Here is a 27788-nt window from a genome sequence, read left to right as displayed (position 1 = left end):
GAGTTATCAAAATAATATTAATAATGCTTTATTTTAGTTAAATTGGTTTGTTTGTGTATATATATTTTTGGGGCAATTAATTACTCTCAATATACAAGTGTTGTGAGGGTCTAAACAGCATGAAGGAGCGATTCTGCCAGAGGAGCACATTGGACCCGACTAAAAAAAAAAGATTTCTGTCTACAGTGATAGTTCACAACAAAGCAACATAAAAATACAACGATTAGTTCATTTTTACATACTCAGTATTTCAGTAGCCAGTAGTGGTGTACCGCTCTAAGGGATCCCACCGGAATGCTAAGCCACACATTTTTTTTTCTGCCTTTCATGTCAGCTCTTTTACAAAAAGCAAAAGCCAAATTTATTTATTTATTTTTATTGTAAAATTCTCCATGTGGAGCACATGGGGGTCCAAGGTCAGTGTCACTGGCCCCCGTTGACCCCCTCTAAACCACCTCTTCTGGCCCCTGTTGACCTCTGTAAACCGCCTCTTCATGTGAAATTTTCAGAGAGGCAGAAGGGGTAGGTGGAATTTTAAAGAGTTTAATTCAGTAATTATGTATTTTTAATGCACTTACCATATCACATTGCTACTCTTAGTATTTATTGATTGTGTGTGTGTGTGTGTGTGTGTGTGCGCGCGCGCGCGCGCAAGTCCTCATAATAAAAAGTAGTTCCATTTAATTTCGCAGTACCAGTTGGCAATATGCCTGCTTGTCCACAATGAGAAAGCCTCGTCAGTTCCCAGAATAGATCCATTCCAGGGTTTGAGCGGTCCTCCCTCTCTCTCTCTCTCTCTCTCTCTCTCTCTCTCTCTCTCTCTCTCTGTAACTTTAGAGCACATGAACCGGCGGTCAAAGTTGTAGGGACTAAATACCCTGAACACAAAACACTTTGTTGGCTGCTCGGTACCCGCCTCCCCCTTCTCTTCCTCCGTCCTCCTCCCTCCTCTCCATGCTGTGGTCTCACCTGTTGACACCGACAAGCAGCTCACACTCTCAGGGAGGGACTTTATCAAACCAGGCGACGATTACCAAATTGAAAAAAACAACAACAACACAACACGAGGGGGGGAAAAAAGAGGAGCCGAGAGTTGTCCGCTTATGGAAAGAACCGGTGGGAAACTCCATGCAGCTGGGACTTTTGTGTCTTAAAAGTGAAAGCGGTGTGAAACTCCGCTGAAGTGACGTTTGGCGTTTTGACGGTAGTTTTTTTTTTTCGTTAGTTTTGTTTTGTTTTGTTTAGCTGACACCGACCGATTTTGCCACCATGTTACTGGACGCAAGAGTTGTCATTTAGGTTGGAAGAGAAGCGTTCAGGTAAGTTGTCTTTTTGAATTCTTTTTGTGTTGTCTGTGTGTGTGTGTGTGTGTGTGTGTGTGTGTGTGTGTGTGTGTGTCTTAAAACCGAATCAGCAGAAAAAGTGATACTGAAGGAGTACTGCCGCGATACACCAACGGTTAACGCTGGGAGCGCGTGCTTTAACGTGTAACCTCTCAGACTTTACAGTCCCCGGGACTCCATAACTCACTTTTCAATAAACCGGGTCACACGCTGAAGAGGAATCTTGATTCTTAACTGATTGTTACTTGGAACCAAAGGGAGATATTATCCTGGGGAATTTAAAAAAACAGAAACCCCTCCGTGGTTCATTGAATCATGAGCAATGTTTGTTTTTGTTTTTTTTCCCCCACGTAAGTCTCAATACAGACCTGCATGATTCACTAGCTGGCTCGCCAGTAAACATATCAGCAGTATTTTTCTCAGTTTAGCTGCTGTTTCTGTCCCATGACAGTATCCACGCTTGACATGAATACGCCTTTTGTTTACCAAGACCTTCCTTTATCCCTCCATCAGCACCTACAGGGTAAACACATTGAAGGTTGAGGGAGGATTGTGAGGAAGGGTTCAATGTGGGTGGGAGGATTCTGCCATTTGTTATTCTTTCTCTCTCTCTCTCTCTCTCTCTCTCTCTCTCTCTCTCTCTCTCACACACACACACACACATGAGCCTTGTTTTGACTGACACTGGACAAATCTGTGTCTGATCCCTTCGTCCTGGCCTGTCATCAGTGGGTCGCTCCTTCTTTGCACAAGACTTAACTCTCAAGTCAAAATGGACACGTTTGAGTGCAGCTGAACTGAGGCCAGGGGCTGATAAACGGTCGCAGGATTTGATTTGGTAAATGTCTGCTGAGATTTTCTCATGATAACCTCATTACCGCCTTGATTATTTATAGGGACGTGTGATATGTATCAGCGGATATTGGTCGTTTCATTCTCAGTATCGGTCAGAATCTCATTATCTGATGTTAAGGAGCAAAGTGGTAAATAAATGATTTATGAGCTTTTCCTCATCGATTTCTAATACAGAAGGAATGTTACTTTTTTAAATTAAAAGTGTTTGCATGTATTTTTCTGTACGTGCAACATGTGAATATTATATAAATGTCTTTTTATTCACGTGATACTGAAATGTTAATATCTGCCTTCTGCCAAAATTGCTCTTAAGCACTGGCATATTGGCACAGTGTGAAGCTTGGCTCCCCTGAAAGGGATAATTCACCCAAAAATGCACATTTAGTCATTGCCAATGAGTGGTTCAGTGCATGGAGGTTTTGATGTAGTCGTTCATGGATGATGCACATATTAATAAAGTAGTCATACTTAATTTCAGCGATGTGTTTAATTGCAACAGAAATGATGAAAAGTCCAAAACCTTGAAGTGCATCTGGTATTCGATACCGTGACCAAGCACTGATGATGTTGCTGGAAAACATTTGTGCATAAACCTGCCATTGTTGTCACAGCAGAACATGACAGCGAAACAGGCAATTTTCTGTTGGAATGTAGAAAAATACAAGACTGAAACAATAGAAAAGGCCCAGACATGCAATGTTCTCTCCAAATAGCCTATTATACACCACTTCAGTGTGCTATTGTCTCTTTTTTCTTTTATATTTTCACGGTGGCACAGAAAAAAGCAAGTTTCCTCATAAATGTAGTGCCACCTACGTGTCAGCCAGGATTTGTCACTTTTTGTCATGGTTGCACAGTGACAGCTGGGTGACAGCCAAATATCCTTCGTCTCACCTGCTCTTCCTGCTCAGGAACATTTAATGTGATGACAGCTTCCTGCCCCTTGGTGCCGAGCCAGCAGAGGCCACATGCAGAGGTCGCTGTCCACAGCATTTAATCAGTCAAATGACATTGTGCTCTTTGGTGTCAAGTCGGACCATAAAGATACAAATCTGAAGCTGCTTGAAAGGAAGCCAAGCTATAAACAACTATAGAGTCAATAGCTCCACCAAAGCCATTGTGAAAAAAAAGGGGGGGGGGCTGTCTTTAAACTGGTCTCCCCCAAAATTTGACAGGTTCTTCCTCTGAAGAAAATCAGTAGTTTAAGTGGTCAGTCTTTAAAGAAAAAAACATACAAAAAACTGCAAAAATGTATTGTAATACGTGTCTGACATCATCATCAAACCCTCAAAATGCAACCTGCTCTACTCCTTTATTAAAAAAATACATAATATATGCAAAAGTATGTTTCATTTCTCAAGTGTAACTGCTTGGAGTGTGACTGTAATTGTTAAGAGTTCATGCACTCCCTCGTGTCTGCTGTATGTCAGTCCACAATTGGCTGCAGACGCTTTTTTTTTTTTTTTTTTTGATGTCACACATTCTGCTCCAAGGCCTGCCTCTTAAAAATCAGATTGAGAACAGAGAAAATTCAGCCCACAAAATTATTGAATGTGATAACAACCATCGAGTGTCAGACTCAGCAGACAGACATACACACACACACACACACACACACAAACACACCGTTTTCCTTAGTCAAGCTCAGACATTCAACTGTGGGAACAAGAACATAGTTTTGACCGGAGGGGAGCTTTAATTTTTGTCTGAAATTAGAGCAAATTCACATGATTCTGTCCCACTGAACAGCAACCCCCTGTGGTTAAAGCTTCAACAAGGAAAACTTTGACATGTCTGCTTGTTTTTGGTTTTCTAATTAAAATGTGGAAAATGACTACTTCCCTGGAATTGTGCACACTAGATGCTGGGGAGGTAATGTCAGTGCTGCAGTTGAATAAAAGGTTTGAATGCCTGCAGATTAGTATTTTTGAAACCACAGCCTGTAATTGTGGCCCCATAAAGGATATGAAACTGGTCCCACCAGTTCACTTGGCTCTGTAGTTGGTTTTAGTCTCCCTTCTCCTCGCAGAAGCGTTTTGTCATCTGGATTTTCAGATCTGGTTAGTTTGATACCACTGCGATCAGTACTTCACTTGTGTACTACAAAGTACAGTGTTAGGTCAGGGTGAATGTACTGTATGTCATGTGCCTGTTTTCACAACTCACTAATGCTCGAGAGGGATTTGAGTCTACAACTTGACGTGACGGATTAGAGTCAAGCGGTTGTGGAGTCCATAGCGAAGGACCCATCTGCGGTCGGTGCAGCTGTCCTGTGGTTAAAAGTAGGAAAAGATTTTATCACTAAGATCGTTTTTTCTCAAATTTTGCCAAAATGAAAAGTCAGCCCACAAAGCTAATGGGTATTTGCTGTTTGCATCAGTGGTGCACAGTGAACGGGGGTCCATGTGAAATAGACGAGTCAGCTCACTTTCCATGAAAGGATAACAAAGTTAAATCTTTCAGCTCCAGTCATTAAAAGGTTAGTACGCTAATTGTATTCTGTTTGTCAGTTAATTATTTGTACTAGACTTGTGTAAACGTCCATTAACACGATTTTTTTTTAAAAACTGCTTCAAATTCATTAATGTGATTGATTGCGTCAGTATCACTTATTTAACCTTCTGGGGGCTTCTCTGCCTCTGTGCATTAATCCATCGTTTGTTGGGCCCACACGCGATATGTGTGACATGTTTTCTCTCTAGTGCTCTTTCATTGAAGGCCCAGTGACAGGCTGTAATCAGCATTTACACCCACACAGGATGCCACCGTCAGTCCTCTTTTGTCCTGTATGTTGCCGGTAGAATATCGCCGCCGTCAGTGTTGACTTTATGTTTTTGTGTACACAATGCTTAGCTACACTTTTCCTTTTGGCTGCTCACCAGTGAGGGGTCCTGAATGGGGCAAGGTCATTTTGGAGTGTGCATTATTGCCGCTACGTGTGGGATATTTTTATCGGGTCTTCACAGACGTTATCGCTTATTTTATGCAAAAGATAGTTTTTGTTCTTTAATGATTTTTTAAAAAAAGCTTTATTTTCAAAACAGTACTGCATGTTATGCTAGTTTAAGTTTGCATGTGTTATGTTTACAAACGCATTGCAAAATTATTGGTAATTTCTGTTCATTTTTCTTAAAAGCCAAACAAGTTGACACATGAAACCATGTTTTTATTATATCGCAGTGGCAAAGCACACTATTGTACACAATAATTGCAGTATGCAGTCTTTCCTCAGATTGTGCAGCACTACAAGATGTGGCTCTGTGTCTTTGACATACGGTTCTTGTCTCCCTTTATCGAATTGGATCAAGATAAACCCTTTGAGCTTTGTTTTTGTTTTGGTTATTAAATTTGATGTAACGGTTTTCCTAGCGGAAAGCTATTCTGCTACCACTTGACTAGACGTAAAAAACCCTGATCGTTGAGCCCTGTGTGTGTTTGGGTTATGGCACGTCAGCTGTTGCTGGTAATTGCTGATGTGTGGAGGATAATTGGTGTTGCAAACTGGTACAAAGTCTTTAAGCCATCTAGTATCAGTTGGAGACTTGAGGGTTTTGTCTTGTGTTCACCTCTGGGAAGTCATTACATAACAAACACACACACACACACACGCTGCTATCTTATTCTCCAGAGGCGCTCCCCTCCCCTGCAATCATGGCTAATGATTTTGGGCAGGAAACCTTGACTTGTTTCGCCCTTTGATCAGTCTCTCAGACTGAGCTTTGCCCTCTTCTCTGTTTCTGCATCTCTGGATATCTTTTGTTCATTCTTGAAGTTCTTTTTGTTGTCTCTCTCACTCATTCTTGCCTTGTCAGACTATTGTGTTTGTCATGCCTGCTTTTACATTTGGCAAACCACTGTGCTAACATTGAAGCGTGGACTTTACTCCTGAGTTCCTGTCTCTCTCAGCTCTGGTGTTGATAGGGTATCTGAGTGGACTTTGGCGAGAGATCAGACAGCAAATCCGTGGACTGACATTTATTTGCAAAATAATGCAGCCCAGTTTGAAGCCGTCTGCCTTAAAGTTGATGTTGTTAACTCAACAGGGGAGTGATATAGACTTCCAGGCTCATTTTTGGACTTGGGACAAATGAGCAACACACCACAAGTGTATGACAGTCCCCTGCTGTACTGCAACAGAGGTGCAGAGTTTCACTCCACATACCTGACTTCTGAACTCTTCTGCTTTCGGTCAACATTTTCCAGATTAAAAGCACATTTTTGCAGAAATCATTGGACTGTCTGTACTAGGAGGCAAGGCAAGTTTGTTGGCAAGGTACCTTTCAAAACCAAAGCAGTTCTAACTGCTTTATATAAAACATAAAAGGCATAAAGAGAAGATGTTTCTGATGGGAGAACAATACTAAAAGACAATATAAATAAAGGGGAAGCACGGTGGTGCCGTGGTCAGCGCTGTCGCCTCACAGCAAGAAGGTTTCGGGTTCGAGTCCCAGCTCGAGCACAGGATCTTTCTGTGTGGAGTCTCCATGTTCTCCCTGTGCCTGTGTGGGTTCTCTCTGGTTCTCCAGCTTCCTCCCACAGTCCAAAGACATGCAATTGGGGACGAGGCTGATTGATTCTTTAAATTGGTGTGGCTGTGAGTGTGACTGGTTGTTTGTCTCTGAATGTTGGACCTGCGATGGACTGGTGACCTGTCCAGGGTGAACCCCGCCTCTCGCCCTTAGCTGCTGGGATAGGCTCCAGCCCCCCCGCGACCCTTAACAGGAATAAGCGGAAGACGATGGCTGGATGGAATATAAATAAATTGCATACAATACGTATATTTAAAAATAGGCTAAATAGATAAATCTGCTATAGTATGTGCATACTGCACCATACAAGAAAATATTTGAGGTTTGTATTTCAGACACATTCTCTTGTGCACACTACACTCCATCTACATGCCAGCTATGTTGTCTAAATAATGTTTTTTTTTTTCCCCTTTTGCTATATATCTCAAAAATGTAACAAAGAAACAGACTAACCCGAACCCGAACCCTGTTTGCTAGGAATGGGTTGGCTGCTACTTTCAGCTGTTTGTTAAAGGTTGATGACTTATTATCAAATATTTTTTTTCCCTCATGGCTTGTTGTCCATCCAAATTGTTACTATTTATGTTTTCCAGGTGGTGATCAGTCAGGAAATGACTAAAATGATAATTATCAATCAGATTTTCTCCACTCATGCGAGTCTGAACAGTACGACACTGACCAGGATTAGTGTGACGTCAGAGGAGCATGACCAGTGTGTCTACACGGTCTATTTGACCACTTTCTTGAACTCAGTTGGATTCTTATCAAACCCAAAAACAAACATGTTCATATGTTTCAGTGTTTCACTGCCTTATTAGAAGGATTTGAATGAATTAGTTAAGCAGTAGACTTTAAATGCCATTCTCCGAACACATCATTCAGTCTGCAACAAGGGGAATATTGTATGATGAGAGGTCTTTTGAGCGTTTTATTAGTCCAAATTTTCACACCTGGATCCAAATGAAGTTTATCGATGACTCACCATATATATCCTATTTGATGGTAGGGATTAGGAGGTAAGAACTCAAATTACAGATGAATGAAAGTACCACTGTATCTGTAAACATTTTGGTTGCACATCCAAAGAATCTGCCCTCTGACATTGTACTCCTACGTCCTGGTTCTCTCTTGTTTCCTCCCCGTCTCTCCAATATGCCCACCATGTCTCTTATAGTTGTTATTTAGAAGCTCTGACTTATATCTAGGTCGTATATTTATCTTGATGCTTCTCCTTTGCCTGCATTCCCAACAGCCTGATAAGGTCTGGATGGAGGGAGAGAGGGAGGGCACAGTGGGCAAGAGAAGATGGTGGGAAATGGTTGGAAAATAGGAATCAAAAGGACTTTCCCACAAATCATTTTTTAATCCGTACATGTGTGTTTCTGCTGCATGTATGTTTTCATGTTAAGAGAAACCACACAGACAAAAGCAAAATCGAGCTTTGGGCTGAAATATTGTCAGACACTTTGATGTAGAACAATGTAAACACTGTTGTGATCTACGCATGGATGAGTGGGCATGGATGGGAACCATAAACAACAGTGCTTCAAAGTGTCCCAGCATAGTTGGGGGTTATTTCATTATTCAATTGTTCTTGTTCCCCTCGTGTCATTTGTTGCAGCTGATACAGTACACAACAGAGCGGAGTATCATTCACAAGGCTTCCCTAAGATACCAGACAAATCCTACCCCCCCCCCCCCCCGCCCGCCATGAGTTCCCTCAATCAAAACCAAAGGGACATTTACCTTTTGACATTTTTATATCAGCTCAGTTGCCTACGCAATTTTATGAGACTTACTCGTATTGCTCAGCAAGATAAAATTCATAGATTAAAACCTCCTTTGCGCCTGCCAAAGCACAATTACACTTATTGGAAACACAGATTTATCATTTTACTAAGATCAAACTACACCATGGACACAACTAGCTTTGCACTTCTTTTCCTCTTGGCGTGATGATATTTGTAGTTTCATTTAGCAACTTGAAAGCAACCGCTGTTTTTAAAACAGATAAACGCTTCAAGATTTTGCTCGTAGAAAAAAAAACCCCGCTAAAACATATTACTGACCTTGTTTCAAACATTTATTGAAAACCCATTTAAAAAATCCATACATTTATAAATGCTAATTTAACCCTTCGCCACCCACGAGGAGGTGCTTTCTCCATCACAGACTGGTTTTTGGACGCAGAGGGAATTACATTGTTTTGAAGTACTGATGCAGTATGACTCAGCTATGAAATCCAAGAACAAATCCTTCATAGGCCTTCAAGCATGCAGCATATCAGTCCCTCTTCTGCTCTGTTCCTCCCCTTCACTGTCTGCTCTCTTGGCCTTTAGAAATGCCCCAAAATAACATGGAGAGTCCCAGGAGCCAGTGGCAACAGGGGCTGCAAACGCCGTGGATCACCAAAGTGGCTAGAAGTCCTGCCTCCTCAGGGGCGGAGTCAGATACGGAGAGTAGCAGCACAGAGAGTGAAAGGGTGAGTGAGTGAGATGAAGCTGTTGATGGTTGTGATGCTTTTTGTTTCACTCGTCAAATGATGTTGCAGCTGCACATGAAACCAGCTTCAGTACTTCCTGTATGTAAGCATAAATGGAAACAGCTGCAGTTAAAGCAGTGAATCATCAGCTTTTCCAGACTAAACACTCCACTGCTTTGAAGATGATCTGCCTTTATCTGCTGTTTTCTGCTTTTGTCTCAGCCCTGCGTTAAAAAGCTGGAGGCAGGCTCCCCGAGGGTCCCGTCATCACCCTCGAAGCTCCAACAGCGAATCGCAGAGATTGACCAACAGAAGGAAGAACTAAAGATTGAGGTGAGGAGGCGCTGGTTGTTTCTTGATCCTGATCTAATGTCACAAAAACATGACATTCAATGAAAAACAGAGGAGTACAACTGGATCCACGAGGATCAACAAACCCTAAAGGATTTAGGGCTGAAACAGTAATTTGGCTGAAATTTGTCAATTGAATATTTGTGTTTTGTCCAAAACAACAGGGTTATTTCTGAGACTTGAATGCGAAGGCTGCGTTCACGCCAAATCAGGTGCTGTGGCGGTTGTGCAGCAATGTGGGCATGTCACGACGTGGCCTGTTTGAGACATATCTTGTAAGCTTCACAGTGGCAGCAATATGCACCAAAAAGCAGTTCACCAACAACCAATAAACAGCAAAGGAGAGGATGAAGATTCACTGTTTGGGTAGTGAGAATACACCATGCAATTGAACGCTGATTTGTGTCCCTCAGGGCAGGTCTGTACAGTTCAGGAAATGTCATCTTCCATTTTGCTTGGGAAACAGCAGACTGCTGTATCACTGCATGGTAAACCATAAAAAAAGGAGTTCTTGTAGCATCATCTGGTCTGATCAGTTACTGATGTGATTGGCTGCTGCAGCATGATGTCAACATCAGCCTCTTCTCTAGGTCAACTTTTCTGGGTAGGCACCTGCAGTAGTGTTGTACCTCCGACCCCCACAGCTCAGCACAGCACCTCCTTTGGTGTGAAATGAGCTTAATTCTTGAAGGTAATAATGTGCAGCCCTAGAATAGATTTTAAAATACATAGGGAAGAATAAACTCTTTCCATTTTTGCACAACTGTTGACACACATTAATGCCAAGGTAGAGCTTAAGAGGAAAGCGGTTTCTTTTTTAAGTCTGCACATCCAAATGTCTGTGTCATTTCCAAGCAACAAATGCACTCACAGTAAAGGAATGCTAATGTCAGACTTGCTCAAGCTCTGGTCACTATGATTCACCTCGCTGGCGTCTCTTGTCCTCTCAGCTGCAGCTGGAGATCGCCTTGCTGCAGGGGGAGCTGCAGACAGAGAAGAACCAGCTGCACAGACATATGCAGAAGCTGCAGGCGTTACAAGCAGAGGCCAAACAAACAGAGAAGTCAAGACCCACCGACCGACAAAAAGTAGGATGCACTCACCTCAGTGTTATGATGAAAGAATACCTAATATCAGACTTTGGTTTGTTGTTTGGTTACAGACATATATTCTTCTGTCTTCTTATTGACATTGGATTAGCATGTAGATCACAATCACAACAAAAATGATAACATCAGGGATTTCAAGTTTGGGCTCAGTAATGGTTCACTAACGCCAACATAAGATCACGTCAAGGATAAGTCACTTTCCAAGCAATGACTGCTGGATGTTAAATGCGCCACCACAGACCTGTTGAAGACGTACGTCTACCGTCATCCTGAGCAAACTCTCAAAACGTGATTGTGAAACTGACCTGTGGTGTCTTTTTCTTCTTCTTCTTCTCTGTTGAAATAGTTTTTCCTTTTCAGATTAGACTCTTGCTTCATTTCTTTTTTGTCATGCCTGTGATTGTAGGAGCGGGAGAGGCTGGAGGAGGAGAGATGCAGGGTGGAGGAGCTGAGGAAGAGGTGTGAGGAGAAGGAGAGACTGATCCCTAGTCAGCCGGAGAGCCAGAGAGAACAGCTAACAGTGCAGCTGCAGCAGGTGAGAGGCAACATTGACGGATATGAAATATCCAAAAACATTTCATGACAACAGGACTGATCTGAATTCTATAGCATGACAACTTTTCTTCTTTTTATCAAGTTCAAGCCAAATCTAAAACCACTGATCACAAGCCCAAGTTGAGCCTCATACCCCTGTCCCGCAGATTTTCCATTTCCCCAATCATGTCTTCCTCTCAGTTAATATTAGCGATCAGATAGTGGTATGCTAATGTGGATGAATTAGTTGTCATGGTAGCCAGCACTTTAAGATACTCATCTAAAGATGAAAAAAAAGTTATAGTGAAGTCACAAGTCATGTGATCGACTAACATGTGGCTTGAGCCTCAAGTCTCAAAGTCAAGTTCCCATCTCTGAGTTGGCTTCACAGAAACTGTGTTACTCAAACCAGCAGTGAGGTGTCTACAGGATTCAAATAAGATCCTGCACATAAATGAGGTATTTCCTGCTTTGGAGAGTTCTGATAATCTCCTTTGCGTGTGTGTGTGTGTGTGCGTGTGCGCGCGCGCACGCGCTTACTATTTATAGAAGTAATGGATCAAATTTTATGGTAGCATTTCAGGTGACACACCAACTAAAACATGATGTGTTGGTTTGAGCCTTTTGACAATGTAGTCGACCACCACATTTGATGCTGTTTTTGGGCTACACACTGTGTGATTGTTCAGTACCTGTTCAACCTGATGTGTCATGTTAGATGCTTTTAAACTTAGGATGTGTATTGTTCCTTATGAACGTGACAGGACAAGATGTGACAAGGTGCAGTTGTTACTAAATGTTCTGTCAGTCATCATTTGTTTGGACAGAGCTTTCAGAAACAGGTTTTTAACATTGAGACAGAGCAAACCACAAATGCATGCAGCAAATGCGACACAAGTCAAGAAAGGAGGTACAACATTTAGCAATGAGGCTGCACAAGTTTCTACTCTCATCTGCACCAGTTTCTCTTGAGATAGACGGTTTCGCAACATCATGAGGTCATGTGTGAAACCGTCTTGTCAGGCTTCAAGTTTTGTGTTTACAGGTGTGATGTAGGTGTGATGACAGTAAGGGTTAAAACAACAACGGGGCCTCTCGAAGAGGTCAGATGCTGCTGTCGCATCAGTTATGTCAGAACTGGACAGTATTTTTTGATCAACTGTGATAGACAGATGATTCACCACCAAAAAGGAAGAAGAAGAACATTAAAGCTGCAAGCAGCGTTGTTAGGGCCTGAGCCCCCGCGCGGCCTACGGCCGCGTCCTTGACACCGGCCCGAATCCAACGGTGTAATCGGCAAATCCCTAGGCCTTGTAGTTTAGGAGATATGAGCCTCAGTGCGCTGCACAGTGTGACTGCAGAGCTGAGAGCCGGCCCTTTAAGAGCCCCTCCCTTCTCTGCTCGCTCTCTGCTGTCTGTGTCAGAGTGGAGAGCAGAGGAGGATTTGGCAGTTTAACTGTGAAACACAGTCATAACTCTGCATATATGGGTCAAAAGTGGAATGTAAAGACATCAGTGCGTAGAGTTTTTTCTCAGGAATTCAATGGTGTGCTTTTTGAATGTGTGAGTGTTTTAATTTAGAAGCGACAAGTGTTTGTTTGAGAGTATGTACATGAGGGCAGAGAAGCTCCAATTCTGGTTTCCATGACTGCAGTAAACAAATCTCTGCCATCTCTGTCAGAGCTGAGAGCAGAGCTGAGAGCAGAGCTGCCAGCTGGCCCATTAAGAACCCCTCCCCCGCTGCACTTTCTTTGATCTGTGCTAGAGTGGAGAGAGTGGAGGATTAAAAGAAATGTAGTGTGTAAAAGCTGAATAACTCGGCCTACGTTGGTCAAAAGTAACACAAAATACCATATTTTTGTAGGGATTTTTGTCAGGAATACAGTGATATGTTTTTAAAAGCTGTGCGATGTATGGTATAGACGTGAGAAGCATTTGTTTGAGAGTATGTACCCTGAGAGGACACGCTCCCCCCATAGACTTCCATTGTAAGCGTGAAACGTGTCTCCCCCACTTTGAGAGCTTATAAAATCCAAACCGAGCGCGTAGTATATTATTCTTACTGAACTTTTAATCAGCACAGTTGGGAGAGTAATGTGTGAAAGTTTGGAAGCCCTGGCATTTACGGTTTAGGAGGAGATAGATTTTGTTCGGGGAGTAAAAAAAGTCCTGATTTTGACAGTTTTGTCCAATTTGTGGACATTCTGTTGGAGATAGGTGAGGGGTCAGAGTGTAAGAATTGTTCGTCTTGATGAGACGAGTCCAACGGTGTTGGTCCCATGTCTGTGGGAGTTTTGTGTGAGGAGTTATAGCGCGCGAAATTAAAAAAAATTATCTTTTTTTTGTGTGGCTCCCTAGGTGGCGCTATAGACTTTAGTGGCGTTTTTGTTTTTGATTAGTGAATGTTGAGACATACCGAACGATTGTGCCAAATTTCAGCGAATTTCATGCATGTTCAGGGGGTCAAATTAGATTATGCGCGTTATGCGCATTATGCGCATATAGCGCGCACTCATTGAGAGCAAGAACAGTATAATACCAGGTTTTGAATGGGTGTGTATGTGAAAACTGGCTCCGGGCCGTCTGGCCCAGTTGCCTCATGGGTGTTGGGGGGGCCTGGGACACTGTTTAGTGTGTGTTTTTAGTGTTTTTAGTGCTGCTAATGTGTTGCTCTGCCGAGCAAACATAATAGGGTCTTCGCCAGAAGTACCTTCTGGCTCAGGCCCTAAAAAAGTCTGCCCCCATTATTGAATCTGTCCTTGTGGCCCTAAATCATACAACAATACAGATGGTACTTGGATATGGGGGAGTGATGTTTTCAATTTGGATCTGGTTTTGGATCAATTCTAAAATTGATTTAGTTGAGGAACAGTCTAAGCTCAAGTATCATCCTACCATATCTTTTGAAAGTCCATTGCTAACAGACAAACCAACACCAGTGATCATGTGACTTTGTTGGTAGAGGTGATTGGAACAAGCCAGGAGCAGAATTCTGTGCAAACTCTTCCGAGCAACAGAAAAAAATCCCAAAAGTCAACAAAAATACGTCACTGAGAAAACACATTATTTACAGAACAGGAGAAATCAGAATAACTAGTGAATTATTGATACCGCCTTTTTTCCTGGGATTTTAAAATGGTATCTAACTTTGAGTCAAACTGAAGTTTTCATTGCCAACTGTGTGTTGTGCAGAAGCTCACGTGACATTAAGAGCAAACTGTGGATAAAGAATTATAAAAATGTCAAGTGTTGCACTTTAGTGTCTGAAGGAACTTCAAGCATAACTTATTTAGTATTAGTTAAAAAAAACTGTGCAAGTGAGGTGTTACCAGTAATACTGCATCTCTCTTAGATGTTATTTCCCAGTGTACTGATAGACCTGTCTTTAATTCAGGAGAAAGAGGCAATGGAGGTGGCAGTCAGGACCTTTGAGGACTGGGAGTTCCGGGTTCTGGAGCGAGAGAGCGGTATTGACGAGGAGGACGAGAGTGCAGAGGACAAGGAGAGGGATGAAGAGAGAAAAAGGGAGCTGGAGAAGGAAATCTCTTCCCAACAGCATGCTTCTAATGCAGCACAGGTAAACAATATGTCATGGAATTCTTGTTTATAGAGAAATTTACAGCTGCTCCCGAGGTGCGACATGAGTTTGCAGCTTATCTGCATGTCACATGCTTTTAGTAAGTGTTTACCTGCACATGCTGATTTGGGATTAACCTTCAGACAAACGTCCTTTGATGCAGACATGTGACATCAGACTAGTGTGGCGCAGGTAGCAAAATGACAAGAAAATCTTGATGGCATTTTTTTTCAGACCAAGTACCGATAGGATCGTGATCAGGAATGCCGAGTGAAGCTGCTGTTTCATGTAGTTGCATGAATTCCAAAACCAGTTTATTTTTCTTTTCCTGGGAGTTTACTGTATTGTCTTTTCTTTGAGAGTTAAAATAAGGAGAGGGCAAACCAGAAAGTGATACTTACAGCCACAAATCAGAGTTCCTCCGACCGTAATCACGGACTTGTTGGCAGTGATCAACACAGCCATAACTCTGGGTTAGATGGAATTTTTTGTGTACAGTACAAATCATAGTTACTGCTTGTTTGGCCTTGAAAGCCAATGAAGTAGAACCTTAGATGACTTGTTTGGATCACAAGCACACTTATCCTTTCCTACAGCCCACAGTTGTCTCACCTTTCATCCTCTCCCCCCATTGAATGGTGACATGAAATCTTTACCTCACACTCACCAGCATCACCCTGACCCTGTCACATGACTTCTGGACAGCCAGCTACATAATTACATCAGAGGCCCCCATAAGAGTAAGGCCAAAGAGAAAGACTGAAGGAAAGCGGCGGAAGAGAGGGACCAGTGGAGACGATGAAAAGATAAACCAAATAACAGGAAATGTTTTAGGAAGTCCTCATAAGCACAGATAAATGATAATTGGAATGGAAATATTCAATATTCAGTATTACTGTGTTATTCATTACAGCCACTCTAGCCCCTCTGCATGAGTACTTAAATATAGTAGAGAAGTCTCTACCTTATTGATCTGAAGTGTTTAAATCATTTTGATGTATCACATGAAACTGTTAGTTGGTAGTTGTTCTCCAACTAAAGAGAAAGGAAATGACACTGAACAACCAAAGATAGCAACAGAATACAAGCATAAATATCCAATATGGAAGGAGGTGTGGATACCTCTGTATAAAGATACAGACAGTATTCAGAATACACACATGATCTTTGCTAGACTCCATTTTTAGACACCTCTGTAAACAACCAAATTGGACCTGGAAAGTCCCAGATCTCGACACCTGTTGAACTACATTTGTCTTTGACTCAAATCTACGTGACTGATGATGTGTTTTGGGATCTTTTCACATATCATGAATTTGTTTATGAATCTTGTTCGATATCTCACATGGTTTTAAGATGCTGCCCTCCTATCCTGACAACCTGTTTTTGGTTTTAAAGTTCATGATAAAGAGATTGTTTGAGTGGAACAAGAAGCATAGAGACAATGTAAGGGGGCCAGGAAACAAACCGGCTGAGTCTTTAGATCAAGATTCTCTCTATAAAGGGTTGAATATCAGGCTGTAAGACATCATTTGAATCTTTAACGTCTAAATTATTTCTAAAACTTCCATGTGATCAACTTGAAGAAACATTTGTGTGTAACTTGTATGTCAGGAACCTTTTTGATAGGAAGAAGACTTGTTCTGATACCAGTGTTAGTAATACCTCTGATACTAGGTACAAATACACAGGATCAGTATCTATGAGTCAATGAATTGATCTGGTACCAACTGATTATTCATCCTTTATTAGCTACTTTCCAGTTAGCTCCATTATCCCTGACTAATATTACACCCTAACCATAACAATAGAAGTAGAAGTTATGCTTTGCTTTCACTGGTAACTCTAGAGCAGTGAAGAACAGTCTGACAGAGATAGCCAATAGTCCTGAGCTGGCATTTAATAGAGCAGTGTGTATCAAGGCTGTGGTTTGTAGTATTTAAAGCTCTGTAGCTTCATTCTCTGCATGTATTTGTTCATAGTTTACCACCTGAGTTAGGTCCTACAACAGTATACAGTAGTAAAATAGTATATACATATTTTTTTACATGCCAGTATTGGATAAGTACTCTGTTTTGTTTGATATGTAAGTACAGGTTTCAGAATCTGTATCAGGAAGAGAAAATTATATTTTGTAATTGTAATAAAAGTATTTTTTGTGAAATTTTGATAAGCAATCTATATTTACATCCTGACATGGAAACTCGTTTCCTGTTCACATGGACAAGATGTACACGGTGAAATTAGACAGGAAATAGATTGTTCCTCAGTCAGCTGGAGTATGTAGGATGAGGAGTGCAGAGGGAGGCATGAAGAGAGGGATTGTTTGACATGGATGCTGGTTGACTCAGCTGTGACCTTGCTGGAAATGACAGCTCATCCCTAAATCCTCGATCTCCCAGCCACATTTGCTGTCTCAGTGTCTGATATGTCCATCATTTCTTGTCTTATACTCTCACCCTGCTGCCATATGTTTCTCTCTGCTAACTCATCTACTTGCAAACTGGATGATTGATTGGCATAATGGGATGTCTGGGTTTGGCATTAAATTACACAACACACTCATGGTTATTTACTCAGTATTACATCACTGCATAATGAGAAGAATAAGTCAACTTTGGCCAGCCCAATGAATCAACCAGAGCACATGACATTTCTTTCCAGGAGAAGAAATCATATGGCGCTCGGCACTGAAAGGAATTCTGTTGTAACTTTTCAGGAGCGAGTCCAACAATTAGAAAAACAACTGAAGGACATGGAGAGGGAAAAGGAGAGGGAGCTGAACGCCTTGAGAAAAGAAAAGAGAGAAATCCTGCATAGAACTCAAACGGTAAGAGGCTTCATGATGCTGGGGATGTTATCAGTATTGCCAAAGTTTGTACTCGTCACTGTTCTGCTACACTACTTCTCCAGTATTATATAACTAGTATGTACTCATTTAACATTTAACATAGCATTTAACTTAGCTAACACATCCTGCTATGTATCAGCCTCTAGTTGCTTCATTTATATTAGCATTCTGGGATGCCTCGGTCGAAATTTATGTTTAACAGCCAAAACATTAAGGACAGATACAGCGGAGTCAATGATGTAAGCAAAGTAGTTCGTACTGTCATGGTGAGTGCTGTTGTTGGAACATCGAAGCGTAGGATCCCTGCTGCTGACTAGTGTTCAGCAGTGTTATTGCAGCTCTACCCAGCCAGACCATTACAGAAGTATAAATACTTGTCTACTGCATGGTTAGACCGAACACACCGCTATAAATGAAGTTTATGGATCATCCCGGCAATGCAGATTAGTCACCAAAGATAAAAACTCCATATAATGTAAGTGCAGAGAAATTTACCTTGCGCCGATGAGCATTGTGGGAACTCATTTGGCAAGAATGTAAGGGACTTTCATTTCGATGTAAATATGATGCAGTCATTTTGAGATTAAAATCACAGCTAATCACAAAAAGTGTGATGCGTAATCTCAGCAGCTCCATTTGATCTGAACTGACTTTTTCGAGAGGTGTGCTGGCAGTAAAGTTTGAATCAAACAACACCTACGTACCTGTAGATAAAGGATTTTTCAGTGAGGGAGAAGGAGTGTGTTTAAGAACTCACTAAACCAAGTCACACACAAAATATTGTTCACAGAAGAATATTTTAATGTGTTTGGAGGACAGTCCTGCATAGATAATAATATACAATCACTGGTCACTAACCCAAGATTTATTTACCATGATTTAGAGTTATTTCCCTTTCATTCTTGTTCTGCTATCTAATGAAAGACCCAGTTTATTAAGTCCTCTACTGAAACAGAAGTCTCTGTTGAGTGAAGAACACTGTCACTTTTGGAGCAGTTTAAAGCATCCTTGTCAGTCATGGTTTATCAGCACTGATTATGAATTCTTGCTGTTCTAAATTATGTGATTTACGTAGTCACTGTTTAAGCCATGTTGTGACTTTATCACACATTCCGTGGTTTGCCTTTGATTAGACTTCGACAGCGAGATGAGATCTGGATGAGGAAAAGACAAATCAGACATGGAATGGAGGGAGGAAGGGAGGGAGATAGCTCAGCTCATGTTGGAGGGAGGGATGGAAGAGATAGAGGGAGGAGTAAGTTGTGTGAGGGAGGGTGCTGCACTTGTGAATGTGTGTGTCCATGTGTGTGTGGATGTGTGAGCCGCAGGAGAGAGGCGAGAGGAGAGTTTCACATCCTTTCAGCGAGGGGTAAGCTAAAAAAAAAGCTCTCCAATTGATCGGCATGGCTGACAGGCGTAAGAATTTTCAGAAAGCTTCATTATGAGAACAGAGTGACAGCTGGAGGGAAGGCAGAAGGGAGTGGCAGGACAGAGGAGGAGAGTCAGACGTGTGTGTGTGTGTGTGTGTGTGTGTGTGTGTGTGTGTGTGTGTGTGTGTGTGTGTGTGTGTGTGTGTGTGTGAGTAAGAGAGAGAGACAACAATTTGACATTATGGTTTACTTGTGGTTTTAACACAAGTTGTGAACATTAATGGCGAGAGCAGGTTGTGTCTAAGAGAAAACTGACTAGTATCGTAATAGGATCCCATTCTAGTAAAAGGAAACAGGAAGCATTTTAAGAGATTTTATTCATGGACGTGTTCTAAGTATAATCAAGAGCACGCAGAGATAAGTAATTTGTGAATAAGCATTTTTAAATCTCAGCTATCTTCACATTCCTAGTGTGTCGAAGAAGTGATAGAGACACGGGTTTAAGCGAGGACTGCATGTGGTGACTGAATTGCTCATGTGTTGGTGAGTCAAGCAGGGAGGGCGGGTCAGAGGGAAAGATAGTGAAGCAATGATAATTTTTTAACTCATTACCGTCCCTCTAGGAAGTGTTGTTTTCATTCTCATCCACATGTGGTATGTCCATGCTTGTCTCGTGTCATATATGTCCGCGTCACCTTCCATGCTGCTCTTGTTCATTCTAACTGTCAGTATCTGTACCTTGCAGCCAGTTTACTGAATTTCAAACGTAATTTTACCTTGATTCACAGGTTCTCAAAGAGAAGAAGCCGCTCACTGATTGGTCAAACATCAACAGCTCAGCCCCCTGTATGATGTCACTTTCTCCTCTGACCGTCCACAAGCCTCCTCAGGTATGTCACCAGGACTATAACAAGTGTGCGCAATTTTCACTTTCACTTAAACAGAACAAACATTTTCTGAATGAATCAGTTGATATTGTTGTCTATTAGTGCTTAAAGGAACAAGTCAACTTTTAGAGGAAGAGGGTTTTCGTCCCTCCTCCAGAAAGGAAGACAGATATTCTTATCTGTGTGTGCAATTGGAAGCTGAGTCCTGCAGCGATCAGCTATTTAGCTTAGTGGAAGGGAAGTGTTAGCATGCCACAGTCAAAAATCAGCAAATACATTCTTCAAAATGGTCTTTGCCTGCAGGATGTGCACAATATTCATTATGAAGTAGAAATTTTAAATTATGAGATTCTGTAATTATAGAATCAGTTGGAACTACTTTTCCTTGACTCTGCACCTCAAAAACATCATTGTAACTTCAGCCAGTGTATGCTGGTGACTGGAACAGCATCATGGCTGCCTGAGTTTTAGGAGAATCACTTTAAAGACTTTGAAAGGAGGGGTGCACTGTGGTGCAGTGGTTAGCACTGTCTCCTCATAGCAAGAAGGTTCCGGGTTCGAGCCCCGGCTCAAGCACAAGTCTGCATGTTCTCCCTGTTCCCGCATGGGTTCTCTCCGGGTACCCCAGCTTCCTCCCACAGACATCAAGAGGTGACGAGGCTGATTGATACTCTAACTTGACCGTAGGTGTGGCTGTGAGTGTGAATGGTTGTCTGTCTATCCCAGCTGCCTCTCTCCAGAAGGCAGCTGGGATAGGCTCCAGCCTCCCCGAGACCCTTAACAGAATAAGCAGTAGAAGATGGATGGATGGATGGACTTTGAAAGGATGTATGCTTACACTTCCTGTCCACTGCCAAAGCTAACCAGCTGTCAGCCTGTCTCTGTAGGTCTCAGCTCTTTATACACAGAGGAGAGAAGGGTATTTATCTTCTTGTCTTCGTACTTCCGAGACAGTATGGCATGCTCCTCTAAATGTAGAGCTCAGCAGTGAGGTTCTGAAAGTGAAAATCGCATTCTTCACCATCGAGGATTTGATTATTAGCAATGACATCCAAAGTGGACTCACCACGAGCAAGGGAATTGTGAAATGAGGGTTTGCTGAGGTCCTGCTGAGGCCTCAAGTTTTTGTGATATCAACATTTTCTCAAGAAAAAAAATTGCTGCATTCATAGTCTCACAAAGAAGTGCTGCACTACCCATAATACCTACAGTAAGTGCAACACTGATGTCTTTGATTGGTGGAGGCTGCTGATACCGTGGAAATATTGTTTACCTCCATGAATGATAGGTTAGCTGTTGAGCAACTGCTACCACAAAAAAGGTTAAATTCAAGGAAAAAACTAAGCTATTGTTTTGTGGGAGTCATTGGAGGAAATGTCATCGTAAATGGATTGCGGGATGAGTAATTCCTTCACTCAGAATAATCATATACACAGTATTGTATCTTGTCATTTTTCAGTTTGTATTTGTTTTTACCAAAATCATCTTTTTATTGTCATGATTGATAAAGTTGTTCGGAAAAAAGAGTCAGCTGAGCTACTGAAAACGTAAGGGACTCTGTCTCCAGTGCTGTAAATGAAAAATCCTTTATTGTTTTAAACTATGCCATAATTTAGCATTCCAAGTGCTCCTGTGCTTCAGGCTCAGTTTTCAGACTTAAGGATTCTCTGAAACAGTCATGTAGGAAATTCACTTTTTACCCAAACTGGAGCCATAAAAAAGTGAGGACATGTTTTGTTCACTGACGTTGACATAAATCATTTGTCAAACTGGTCCCTCAAAAAATTATAAAAATGATTAATTGCTTTTAGCTCTTCTACATTTGAGTTGGAAGTAGTTAAGATCACTCCCACACGACCCGCAACTCCACATCTTATCAGTCTTCTTCTACTTCTTTTTTCCTATAGGAGCCATGCAAAGAATCCGCCAGTTTGCCCAGGAGACGGAGTTTGCATCGCAACAACAAGCTCAATGAGAGGCCACTCTCAGCTCAGGGTGAGCCATTATCTAGCCTCAGTTTTCTATTGTTCTCCCGACTGTTGAAGCTGAGAGCGCCGTGATAGTGGACAATAAACACACACTCTCTATACGCCAGTCTTGGTTTTGTGAGGCTGTTTACTCAGCTCCCTCCCTTTTAGTCAAATCAAAGGTGTGTCTGTAGAAGTGGCAGGTTTGTTATCTTGGTTGAAAGCAGGATTTACCTGTTCAGACCCGACCAGCCGGAAAAAACTCCCGGATACTTCAGACTAAAATCTCAGCAGTAGTTGCTCACATGTATGTCCTTCCCCCCACTTTCACTGCTCCTGCACGCTGTAACTGAAAAGCATTCATGTCATGTGATTCAATGCACAGCCACCCCGTACAGGATTTCTCTCATGCCACATCTCATATAAAACTACTTGCACTTACAGACACATTGTTGTTCTCACATGTCTCTGTTTGTCTTCATCCTCTTTCAGGGTTGGTGAGGATGGCTCCTGATATTCAAACCCTAGAGGCTTTCACTTCCCCCCTACCCTCCCATAGACTCAGCAACGGGCACAGCAGCGGGCACAGACCGGGGATCAGCAACGGTGGTGGGCTCGTCACTCCTTGCAACAGTGCAACAAGCTCTCGTGCTGCCAGGTTAGTTGCTTGACAGTTGATTTATGTTGATAAAGTGAAGGCTGGTAGAGGGTGTATGCATGAAAAACTGAGCTTTTCACGGGAGCCCAAGCAGCAAATCTAAATAGCCTTTAATGCGAGGTTCTAAATGGTCATTTTAATAAGGTCATGAAAACATCCTTTCTTTTCTTAGAAATATTAGAAAGTCAAGACGTTTTGGTTTTTTTTCCGTAGAAAATATCATTCATGCTAGTAGTTAGATAGTAAATCCTTTTTTTCTGGATTAGCCAAGAAAAACTCTGGTTAGCTCAACAAGGCCAAGTAATTCAACTTAAATTTAAAAGCTTGAAAGTTTGAAATTTTGCAGATACCAAAGTCCTAAACAGTGGTAAAAACAAGGGAACGAGAGCTTATAGGGTCAGATATATGGCAAAAACTGCACTTAAAACGTTGCAGCCGGAGGCTTAACTAAATACCAAAACTAAGACCATGGTTCAGGTTACACCGTGGCTTAAATTCCCTGCACTGGATGCATGTAGCTTTCAGAATTGACTTTAAAGCTTTAGTTGAACTTTTAATTACCAGACTCAGACTTTCTTTCATTTTCTGTTCCAGCCAGATTGTCCTCCACCACTTTACTTTGCCTGAATGATCATTAGGGCCTGAGCCTGAAGCAAGGCCTCGGGGCAAAGACCTATTGCCGTGTCTGTTTTTGTGTCTCTGAACACTGAATATTAAAATGGCAGACTAATCGTATTCTTAAATCTCGTTTATTATTTTTTTCTTTCATTTTATTCATTTTTTTGTTGTTTTTGTATTTATTGTGTGTTTTGCGAGGTTAAGCTCGTACATGTTTGTATGAAAGCTGCTACATAAACAATCAAGCTCGGTTGACTAGCTCTCTGTAGGAATTGCTGAGATCTGCGTATGCAGGAAAGGTGAGCTGTCGTACACGTGCTAGTTTATCTAAACCTTTCTAAACCTACCAGTCCTGAAACCAAAAACACAGACTATTCCTGGTCAAAATAATGGTCGGTGTCTTAACAAATGTGAATCACCACATTTTCTTTATAATAAACAAAAAGAGAAGTGTGAAAAGCCACTGTTTAGTGAAATACAGTTATATATTGCTAATTTTCTAGAACCACCTCCTGAATCTAGAGTCTACAGTTTGATCCAGACTACCTCTTAAACTTTATCACGTCCTCGAATGTGTTTTCACAGGATTTAATCAAAACCCATCCAAAAAAAACCCAAAAACAGTTTAGCATGATCAAATTACTTGTTTATTTTTGCAAAAATGGCTCCCGGCAGGAATGATAGTCACACATATTTGGTGTAATAAGGCAGAATTATATTATGCTTGCACCCACCAGGACTGTTGGACTGTCTAGAGAACAAACTAAAAACACGCAAAAGCAGAAGTGCATCTGTGTTTGATTGGAAGTTGCATACATGGTGTGAAGTAAGTTAGATCCATTTTATATTATGGAATCGCCTCAAGGATACAGCAGTTCAAAGCAAACGCACAAACACTATAACAAAATAAAACAGGCTAAAATATATAGCTAGTAAGCAGTAAATGTCTAGATACACTGGTAATTAATACGGGCAGTTAAAATGTCTGTATGGGAAGCTTTGCCAGACTCAGCCAATGAACAGTTTTTGGTAACTGTTGCAGCCCGTGCCTGTTGGATCTTGTGGAGATTGAGAAGAAACTGAGGGAAGCCAAAGCAGAGAGAGAGAGGCTGCTCAGAGAGAGGGTGAGTCACCTGCCGTGGGAAACGCTTGCTGGCACCTCTAATCGCCAACGACACACTGAATTAGACACGCCTGTCTGATCACTGGCACCCACTCAGCTTGCACATGACGCTCCCAGAAAACACCAGATGTGTGAGGATGTTTGTAATACATGTTGGTGGGGTTGAGCTGCCATTTGACTGTTAGTATTAGACAGTTTCAAGCACGACAGAGGAGCATCCAGCGGCTAGTTTCAACTTTCTCTTTTCGTGTGTTCATGTGTTCTACTTTGGAACTCGAGGAACCTTGGAGAATGCACTCTTCTGCCAAACCCACATAACTTCTATAACATTTGTAGTGCCAATATGATGAGCATTAAAATCCTCCTCATACACAAAATAAGAGCACATAAAACGGATCCCCGAGCAGAGCGGCCGCCGTGTGAGCGAATGTCTCTCCTTTCAAGAACGGGGCTGTGAAGAGCGCAGCCCGCTCTTCTTGTTCACCTGAGATCAATGCTCGCTTGTCAGCTTCACATTTGGCCCTTTGGAGGTGGGACAGTGACTGATCTTCACGCCTGTTGTGGGCTGCTTGATTGTGGTTAATATTGAGACCCGATTAGATTAGGGTTTGAACTTGAAAAGCACCATGTTTAGTTGTTCCTCATCTTGACATTTGTGTTTCGGGAAAAGTTCCTGCTTTTATTTCTCTTTCTCTGTCTTCAGAAAATGAGTGCATCATCATGAAAAAAAACCACAATAAACTTTTTGATGCAGGATTTTCTCTGCTGGTGTGATAGTTAATAAAGGAAATAAGTATGTTTAAGGTTTGCATTGCAAATCTAATTTTGGGGCTTGGAACAGATGAGTTGTGGGTGGGAAGATGCAGAATGGATCAAGATAAGGTCCTGGTACGGGCTTCAAAGCCGTTCTCTGTCGGTGGACAAGACCTACTTGTGAAACTGGTCATTGCATATTTTGAAAGATGACTAATCATTTTCAGTGGTGTGTGGTCACTCAGGAAGAACGACGGCGGCTGTTGTTGGAGGAGAAAAGACAGCTAGAGCTCAGCTTTCCCATTACACAGTCCACAGAGCCAGAGACTCCCCACAAGCCAGAACCAGAACCACAGCAGAACCCAAATGCCAGCCCGCCCCCAACACCCCTTGAGGTACCGATGAAGTGAAGGCCATAAAGTGGCATTAATTCTCACTGCATTTTTTTTAAATGTTAAACATTAGTAAAGTTAAGTTGGATGGGATTTTATCATTTGAGACAAGTCAGTAAAAGTGAATTATATTTGTTTTATGTTGTTCTAAAAGTATTAACGTTCTTCTTCAGGGCATAAAAGTGAGTGTTTAAAAGCACAGTTGTGTTTGGCTTGTCTCCTCAGCAGCGCTGCCTGCCACTCTTCCTCTCTCCAAACTTTGACCTGCGGGCCCATGTGGAGTCTCTTGGTCACGGGGTGGCCGGCTGCACTGATCTGCGGCTGACACCCCGACGCTGTGCAGGCTTCTTGACCAAACGAGGGGGGAGGGTCAAGACCTGGAAGAAGAGATGGTTCCTGTTTGACATGGACCACAAACGGCTTGCTTATTACACAGGTTAGACAGTTTAGAAGCACCTTGATGCATGGCCGGGATTGTGTTTATTTGAATAAACCCCTTGTGTCTCACAGTAATGCACCCAATAACACTCAGCCGGTCCTGCTTGTTTAAGATGCATCCATCTTCCATTTCTTTAAGCTGTAAGACGTAGTTTAATCACGTCACGTGTAAGTGTTTCTCTCCCTTCTGTGCAGATTGTGATGAGAGGAAGTTGAAGGGAGTCATCTATTTCCAGGCTATAGAGGAAGTTTACTACGATCACCTACGAACAGCCAATTCTGTGAGTCCTTATATCAATAATGTTCCTGTAAAACAACCTGGGTCTTTGCTGAAGGGAAGCTTTTGAAATCCAAAATTGAAAATAAACCTCTGACTGCACATTGAAACGTACAAATCATGCATTCCCTCTGCTGGCCAGTGGGGTGTGATGTCTGAAGTTTCAAAGATTAGTTATTAATTCAGTTAACAGTTTCCTGAAGAGTTATTGTTCTCAAACAGTTTGAAAGTGTGTGCATGTGTGTGTGTGTGTGTGTGTGTGTGTGTGTGTGTGTGTGTGTGTGTGTGTGTGAAACTACTAAACTGAGCTAGAATTATCTTGTGATCTCATGTGATGGCAAATGAACTGAAGACTGTAGTAACGTTGGACGGAGCTGCACAGGATTTGCTGCTGGCATGTCACATGACTCTACTGTTTTAGGTGTGCCATGCTTAGCCCTGCTATTTCATTTTTTTTCAGGCATTCGATCTGAGGATTATTTACTGTATAACGGTAAAACTACAAAGCAGGACATCTTGGTTTTATCAGATCTGTCTTTTCCTGCAACCTGTGGAATGTCTGCTGCAGTTAATTCTTAAAAATAGTTTTGGATGTCATATTATAAAGAAAAAGAAACAATAAAACTGCTCCGCTTCTCTTGAAATTAAAGAGCATTTACAAAAGATCCATTGTGGCAGAAATCTTGTGGTATCTGCTGGTTATTTAAAGACATTTAACTCCGGTGTGGGTGTGTGGAAAGTACACGTTTACAATGTTTTGGGGTGGAGTTTATACCTAAGTGATGTCTTAAACAAATCAATCACGATACGGAACAACCTTTCAGTCCTGTCATCCATTTTTAACTGTCTTCTCCTTGTCCTCAGTCTCCACGGCCCAGTCTGACATTCTGTTTAAAGACATACGACCGTCTTTTCTTCCTGGTGGCTTCCAATGCAGTATCTATGAGGATCTGGATGGATGTCATTGTCACGGCAACAGATGAACACAGCCGTTATTGACCTCATGAGTGACTTTAAAACCCTCGAGTGAAGCTACTGAGTGTGATCGTGACACTGAGGTGCAGTGGTCTGTGATGCCAAATATTTGAGGAAACTGTTACAGAAGGAGGGAAATGGACCCAGCTGCTACCCACGAGCACCAGTCTGCTCACTGGGCGTCTGTTACTGGTGGGTTTGTCTCTTTGAGCCTGACCTCCCCCTGCTGGTCTCAGTCCAGCATTACAGGACAGGTACACACGCCCAGAACGCACTACAACAGGGTGGACGCACGAACAGCAACTCTTGCACAATACGAAGCAGTCCAATATGACATCACAACAATAAATAGATAAAGATTTCTAAGACGATCAGCGAGGTTTCCTTGATCATTTTGGGTTTAACATCAGATTGCTTCATAGTCCCGGATGTTCACACTAATATGTCCATATCCTGTATCAGTCCTTTCAGTAAAGACAGATTTTGCATTCAATTTTTCATAAATTAAGTTATTATTTGGAAATGTATATGGGTTTGATGTGCAAATAAATGAAGACATACACTGATAAGAATGCACTATTAAATGTTTATTAATAAAAAAAAAAGAGAAAAAAAAAGACTTTGTCTCTTTTTTTTCAACTTGAATTATTTTGGGCAAAAGTTTTTCAGCAACAGTAATAGAAAGCATTGTGAAAAGAA

General features: G+C 41.8%; 1 protein-coding gene across 5 annotated transcripts; it reads left to right on the top strand.

Annotated features, from left to right (window-relative positions):
- The first annotated feature begins 868 nt into the window (after nt 1–868).
- Nucleotides 869–27686, top strand: phldb3 (pleckstrin homology-like domain, family B, member 3). 5 transcript variants are annotated; one of them, XM_086217943.1, is made up of 15 exons: nt 869–1319; nt 9067–9209; nt 9432–9542; nt 10511–10648; nt 11076–11204; nt 14598–14780; nt 17500–17610; nt 19790–19891; nt 21796–21883; nt 22348–22513; nt 24174–24255; nt 25253–25402; nt 25628–25835; nt 26033–26118; nt 26979–27686. In XM_086217943.1, the coding sequence occupies exons 2-15, from the start codon at nt 9069–9071 to the stop codon at nt 27111–27113; spliced, it is 1830 nt and encodes a 609-aa protein (XP_086074069.1). In that variant the 5' UTR covers nt 869–1319; nt 9067–9068; the 3' UTR covers nt 27114–27686. The 5 variants fall into 5 exon arrangements, with proteins under 5 accessions (XP_086074069.1, XP_086074068.1, XP_086074067.1 ...); XM_086217942.1 differs by having other exon boundaries at nt 25625–25835; XM_086217941.1 differs by having other exon boundaries at nt 25235–25402.
- The last annotated feature ends 102 nt before the right edge of the window (nt 27687–27788 follow it).

The sequence above is a fragment of the Aulostomus chinensis genome, chromosome 11, assembly GCF_037954235.1.
Source record: "Aulostomus chinensis isolate RoL2024-O1b breed Wild chromosome 11, RoL_Achi_v1.0, whole genome shotgun sequence".
Taxonomy (NCBI): Eukaryota; Metazoa; Chordata; class Actinopteri; order Syngnathiformes; family Aulostomidae; genus Aulostomus; species Aulostomus chinensis.
The sequence above is the reverse complement of the archived record's forward strand: the minus strand, read 5'-3'. Positions and strand labels throughout refer to the sequence as shown.

Bases quoted from the DNA above. Each gene is read 5' to 3' on its own strand.
- phldb3 (XM_086217938.1), top strand. From the start codon at position 9,069: ATGCCCCAAAATAACATGGAGAGTCCCAGGAGCCAGTGGCAACAGGGG. The intron at 17,611-19,789 runs GTAAGAGGCTTC...CTTGATTCACAG, and splicing joins TCCTGCATAGAACTCAAACG to GTTCTCAAAGAGAAGAAGCC. The intron at 22,514-24,173 runs GTTAGTTGCTTG...TAACTGTTGCAG, and splicing joins ACAAGCTCTCGTGCTGCCAG to CCCGTGCCTGTTGGATCTTG.